The sequence below is a fragment of the Mesitornis unicolor genome, unplaced genomic scaffold (genome assembly GCF_000695765.1).
Source record: "Mesitornis unicolor isolate BGI_N332 unplaced genomic scaffold, ASM69576v1 scaffold32812, whole genome shotgun sequence".
Taxonomy (NCBI): Eukaryota; Metazoa; Chordata; class Aves; order Mesitornithiformes; family Mesitornithidae; genus Mesitornis; species Mesitornis unicolor.
In genome coordinates, this window is record NW_010171761.1 from 2,724 (window position 1) to 7,998 (window position 5,275).

Below are 5,275 nucleotides of genomic sequence, written 5' to 3' on the forward strand. Positions count from 1 at the left end.
CAGAGCGCGAGCTACGGCCGCCTGCGTAAGCCGGGGAGGGCACCGGGGAGGCAGAAACGGTCCGAAAAATAATACAGTCAAGTTGCAAATGAGAATGGGATGTTGCAATGAGAAGGAGATCCCACCACAGCCAGAAATGAGACGTGGTTTGTGTAACCACAGCATGACTAATATCAGTAAAACTCATATTTTGGGGTTTTCGTCTCATTGTAACTTATTTCCAAGCCCAGCTGTAATAAATAAGGCTTTTTCTGTTTGAGCTGAAGTCCTCCCGCCACATTTTCTCCTTGCACGTGGGGCTGAAATCGGGCTGCGCATCACGGGGAGGTTTTCTCACCTTCTCCCTCTTCTCTCCACCAGGTCACGCGCAGAGCCGGAGCATGAACGACATTTCGGACACGCCGAGCACCGACCAGGTAATCGTCCCCAAAAACACGCGTGCATTGCTGCGAGGAGCATCTCCCACGCCACCCACGACGGGGCTCATTGGTTGTTAAGGTCCATGTGAGCCCTGTGTGGCTTCGCTCGGTCGATAACCGCACCAATTCCTAATTAGGGGGATTAATCGACATATTGATCGCTGCTTAACTCACAGGGAAGCTGGCCCAGAATTAATACCTGTGCTTGCATGTTGAACACAGGACTAGGGACACGCGAGGATGCTGGTGTAGGGTGGAGAAAAAAGTCCTTAAAATTTTTAGGTAGGAGGTGAAAGATGCTTAGAAGATCAGGGGGCATCCTAAAAGAGCCTTTGCTTGGCTGGGTGAGGGGGGAAATCCAGATCTTCAGATAAATGAGAATACAGAGGCTTGGTCCATTTTCCTCTCCATTTGCCGCGTGATGGATGTGGGTTTCTTAATGCAAAGCTCAGCCAAGATCCCATGGGCTTTTCCATAAAAGGGAAAATTAAAGCAACGTGGGTTTGTAGGGGATGCTATGGGATGACAGGGGTGTCCTTAGGGGAAAGCCATGGATGGAAATTTGGGTGCTGCTGGGAGCTATGGGATAGGGATACCACGATACCAGGGAGGCAAGAAGGTCTCCAGGACACCCCCCCAAATTAGTGCTGCCATAAAGCAAGGCAACTGCCTGCTAGCGAACCCCAAATATCAGCCTCCAGCAGTGGGGTGCGGAGGGTTAATCCCAAAATATGCAAAGTATTTAGGTTTAATCGCCCTATTAGACCCACTACAAAGGGACTTTTTAAGTGTTACCCTAAGCTTAGTGCTCCCTGTTAACTCCTGCTCTTGCTTTTATTCCAAGTTGGAGGAGTTGCTTTATTATTATTAATTTTTTTTTCCATTTGGGTTTAAAAGATTAGAAAGGGGAGAGCTTGCTGCCCGCTCACATGCCTCCCCTCATGCTGGCGTATAGATTATAACAACTCCCCGCCTGCGTCGGTATTGAACCCTTTTAGACTAATAATGAAAGAGCTGCAGGGGAGACGAGACCCAGGGAAGAAATCCATGAGCGAGGTTTCCTGCTCCCATTATTTTGTTCCTGCTCCAAGGATGAGGCTGGAGAGGGAACGAGCCACAAAAACATGGCGCCAAGCGGCGTTTCTGAATTTTATAGGGGTTTGGGGGAGCCCAGGGCTGCAAACATGCAAAAACGCATCTTGGCTTGCTCCAGGACCTGTATTTTTTGGATTTTCTGAAGGGGGTTATTGCCAGGGCTTTGCGTAGACCCTGGAGCAGCAAAGCACCCAATTGCACGTTGCGTTTGCCCAAGCGTGTGGTTTCAAGTGAATTTTGGGCTTAGTGATGGTTTCAAATAACAGAGAAATTCAGCTTTATGAATTCTTGCTGGTTTGTTCTTGGATGTGGCTCTTGAATCTCCATCTCTGAGAGTTCCAGGACCATCAGATCCAGAGGTCTGAACCTGCACCTTCAGCTTTTGCGTTCAGGGAGTGAAAAAGAGAGGGGGAAAAGCCAAATTTCGGCAGCTGCTCCCTTCCCTGCTCTCATCTTTCCAACAGCTGAAGAACAAGTTCATCAAGAAGATCCCCAAGGACGCAGAGGCCTCCAACGTGCTGGTGGGAGAGGTGGAGTTCTTGGAGAAGCCCTTCGTGGCTTTTGTGCGGCTCCTCCAGGCCACGATGCTGGGAGGGGTGACCGAGGTGCCAGTCCCCACCAGGTGAGCCCGAAGCCCCGAGTGGTCTCACCCCACGGATGCCAATGGTCCAAGCTTGCCAAAACGGTGTCTTTCCCTTCCCAGGTTCCTCTTTATTCTCCTTGGTCCCGCGGGAAAAGCCAAATCCTACAACGAGATCGGCAGAGCCATCGCGACGCTCATGGTGGATGATGTGAGTAGATGCAACACCCGGCATCACCAGGAACCTCCTTGCTCAAAGCCAATTAAAGAAAAGCGATTTTTACCCTATTGCCCAAATAAATGAGCTTTAAAATCCCATAACAACATGGGACATGGTCATTCTGGGTGCTGTGCCCAGGCTGACCGCTCTCCTCTCTCGACCCCCAGCTCTTCAGTGACATTGCCTACAAAGCCCGGGACAGAGAAGACCTGATTGCCGGCATAGATGAGTTTTTGGATGAAGTTATAGTCCTGCCGCCCGGCGAGTGGGACCCCAACATTAGGATTGAGCCACCCAAAAAAGTGCCCTCGGCTGAGAAGAGGTGGGTGGGAGATGTGGGGCTGGTCCCAACCCTGTGGCCATCCCCATCTCCTAATTTGGAGAGGCTAAAGGAGGACAGCAGCTTTCCTTGCCTTCATCCCTAGCAAGAATCTCTGCAGATTTTCCAGAAATGCAACTCTTTTTAACAGTTTTGCCCTCAAATCAGCTCAGAGCCATTTCCACTCTGTCAAATCTGCATTACCCCTCTATTTGCTGAGCAAATCCATGTCTTGAGCTTTCCAAATTCACCCCAAAACTCAAGCTCTTGTGCAAGTGGAGAGCTACACCATGGCCTTGGCCATGGTCCCTGCAGCAGGACCAGCTTGGCGGGGCAGGCACCGTGGCTGACACCAGTGGTGATTTTTCCACAGGAAATCGGTTTTCTCGCTGAATGAAGTGGGGCAGATGAACGGTGCGGCCGGCGGGGCGGGTGCTGGGGGCGGCGGCGGAGGCAGCGATGATGGGGAGATGCCTGAAGCTCACGAAATCGGGGAGGAGCTCGCGTGGACCGGCAGGTGAGCAGCACCCCACCACTCACAGGACTTCTACCCATCAGCATCTCCTGCTGACTCACCCCAGGGTATCCTGGGGCACGGAGGGGTGAGATCCATGGATGTGGCACTTCAGGACATGGTTTAGTGGCCATGGTGGTGTCGGGTTGACAGCTGGGCTTGATGATCTTAGAGGTCTCTTCAACCTCAGTGATTCTGTGATTCCTTTTGGCCACAGGCTTTTGTGCAGCACCGTATTTATTTCGGTGGTATTTTGCATCTGGATCTTGGTGGTGTCTCCCCAGGTTTTGTGGTGGCCTCTATTTGGATATCAAGAGGAAGCTGCCCTGGTTCCCCAGTGACTTCTATGAAGGCTTTCATATCCAGTCCATCTCTGCCATCTTGTTCATCTACCTGGGCTGCATCACCAACGCCATCACCTTTGGGGGCTTGCTTGGGGACGCTACGGACAACTACCAGGTTCAGTCCAAGGAGGGGGGACACTGGGATGGGATGGGATGGGTCAAGATGGGTCCCCCTTATGTCATGCCACGCTTTAATGCTGAAGATAGAAAACCCATCTCAATGTCAATGCCAGCAGCAAGATGACATGGTCCCAACCATCTATATGGGTCCAAGCAGAGGTCCTTGATTCCCATCTCCGCCCGGGGTGTCTGTGGGGATGTAATGCGGCACAGCATCACCGTAACGTTGGGTTTGATCCACTCCCAGGGCGTCATGGAGAGCTTCCTCGGCACGGCCATGGCGGGCTCCATGTTTTGCCTCTTCGCCGGGCAGCCCCTCATCATCCTCAGCAGCACCGGCCCCATCCTCATCTTCGAGAAGCTGCTCTTTGACTTCAGCAAGTAGGTGCTGGGCAATGCCAGGGATAACCAGGACCCATCCATACCGGGATGGGAGCTGTCCTCCAGCCCATGGTGGTCTGTAACAGAACCATTCTCGCCTTGTCCCCAATTTCAGAGGCAACGGCATCGACTACATGGAGTTTCGCCTCTGGATCGGCCTGCACTCTGCCCTACAGTGCCTTATCCTGGTGGCCACCGACGCCAGCTTCATTATAAAGTACATCACCCGCTTCACGGAGGAAGGCTTCTCCACCCTCATCAGCTTCATCTTCATCTACGATGCCATCAAGAAGATGATCGGCGCTTTCAAGTACTACCCCATCAATTCGGACTTCAAGCCGGACTACGTCACCATGTACAAGTGCGAGTGCATCGCTCCCGACCCAGGTGAGTACACAGCTTTTTCGGCGGCGGATGGGGAAGATGAAGGGGATGGGGGGGTCCCACCATGGATAAATCCCATCGGATTGCTAGCCGAGGACGTGGAAGGAGGCAGCTACACGGTCAGCGTGGGGTGGAGAGACCTCGGCCTCCTCCTCTGAGGAGGATTTTGGACAAGCTGGAAGCCTTGTCCCCCATGGATGAGCGCTTCGGTGCTTGTCAGGACGTGGTGAACAGAGCTGGAGAGCTTCTGTCTCAGCCTGGAGCGGCCAAACCTGGATGGATAACAAGGAAATATGGATAAAAAGACATTTTAAATCATTAATTCCAACCTGCTACCGATGGAAACTTATTCTCCAGAAAATACACTGGTTTTGTCCTCTCCATTGCCCAGGACACCCTGGGATGTCCCAGTTGGGTGTGGAAACCTCCTTGGTCTGCTTTTTTCTCCTCTTTCTTCCTCCTTTTCAAAAGGAGAGGCCATCAGGCCCTGAGCAGGTGGTTTTTTGGTGGCTCCCTTCGTTTTGCTCTTGGATAGACCTTCCCGATGGTCCCCAGTCCGAACCGTGCACCTTGGAAGCTCCCACAGCCGCCTGGACAGGAGCAGAGATCTCTGGTTTGGGGCGATGCCAGCGACTGCCTGCTCTCAGACGAGCTGAATTTATTTAAAATTCTGAATGCTAACAATTTTGGGGAGTATCGGCTGCAGACAGAGGAGGCAGAGAGGTGGCGATGATGGTGAAGCTCTCCCCAAAAATAGAAGCAGCCAAGACCTACGTCACCACGCGTTTCCAATACATCTCTCATTGCAAGAAGAGACCTTACCAACGGCGATGGAAATAACATTTATTCGGTTGAATTTTGCCTTTTTCCTTGATTTTTGTTTCTGAACCACCTGCTGA

At 52.0% G+C, this 5,275-nt stretch overlaps 1 protein-coding gene across 1 annotated transcript in view; it reads left to right on the forward strand.

The window, feature by feature from the left end:
- The window catches only part of SLC4A5 (solute carrier family 4 (sodium bicarbonate cotransporter), member 5), a gene marked incomplete at both ends in the record, with an annotated part of 7,096 nt that extends 2,717 nt beyond the window's left edge, over positions 1 to 4,379 (forward strand). The window contains 9 exons of the mRNA XM_010180145.1: positions 4 to 25; positions 361 to 416; positions 1,979 to 2,136; positions 2,218 to 2,305; positions 2,482 to 2,636; positions 3,007 to 3,150; positions 3,432 to 3,606; positions 3,859 to 3,992; positions 4,108 to 4,379. Coding sequence (XP_010178447.1) covers positions 4 to 25; positions 361 to 416; positions 1,979 to 2,136; positions 2,218 to 2,305; positions 2,482 to 2,636; positions 3,007 to 3,150; positions 3,432 to 3,606; positions 3,859 to 3,992; positions 4,108 to 4,379 — 1,204 coding nt within the window. The remainder of the gene's footprint in view (positions 1 to 3; positions 26 to 360; positions 417 to 1,978; positions 2,137 to 2,217; positions 2,306 to 2,481; positions 2,637 to 3,006; positions 3,151 to 3,431; positions 3,607 to 3,858; positions 3,993 to 4,107) is intronic.
- Positions 4,380 to 5,275: the final 896 nt, after the last annotated feature.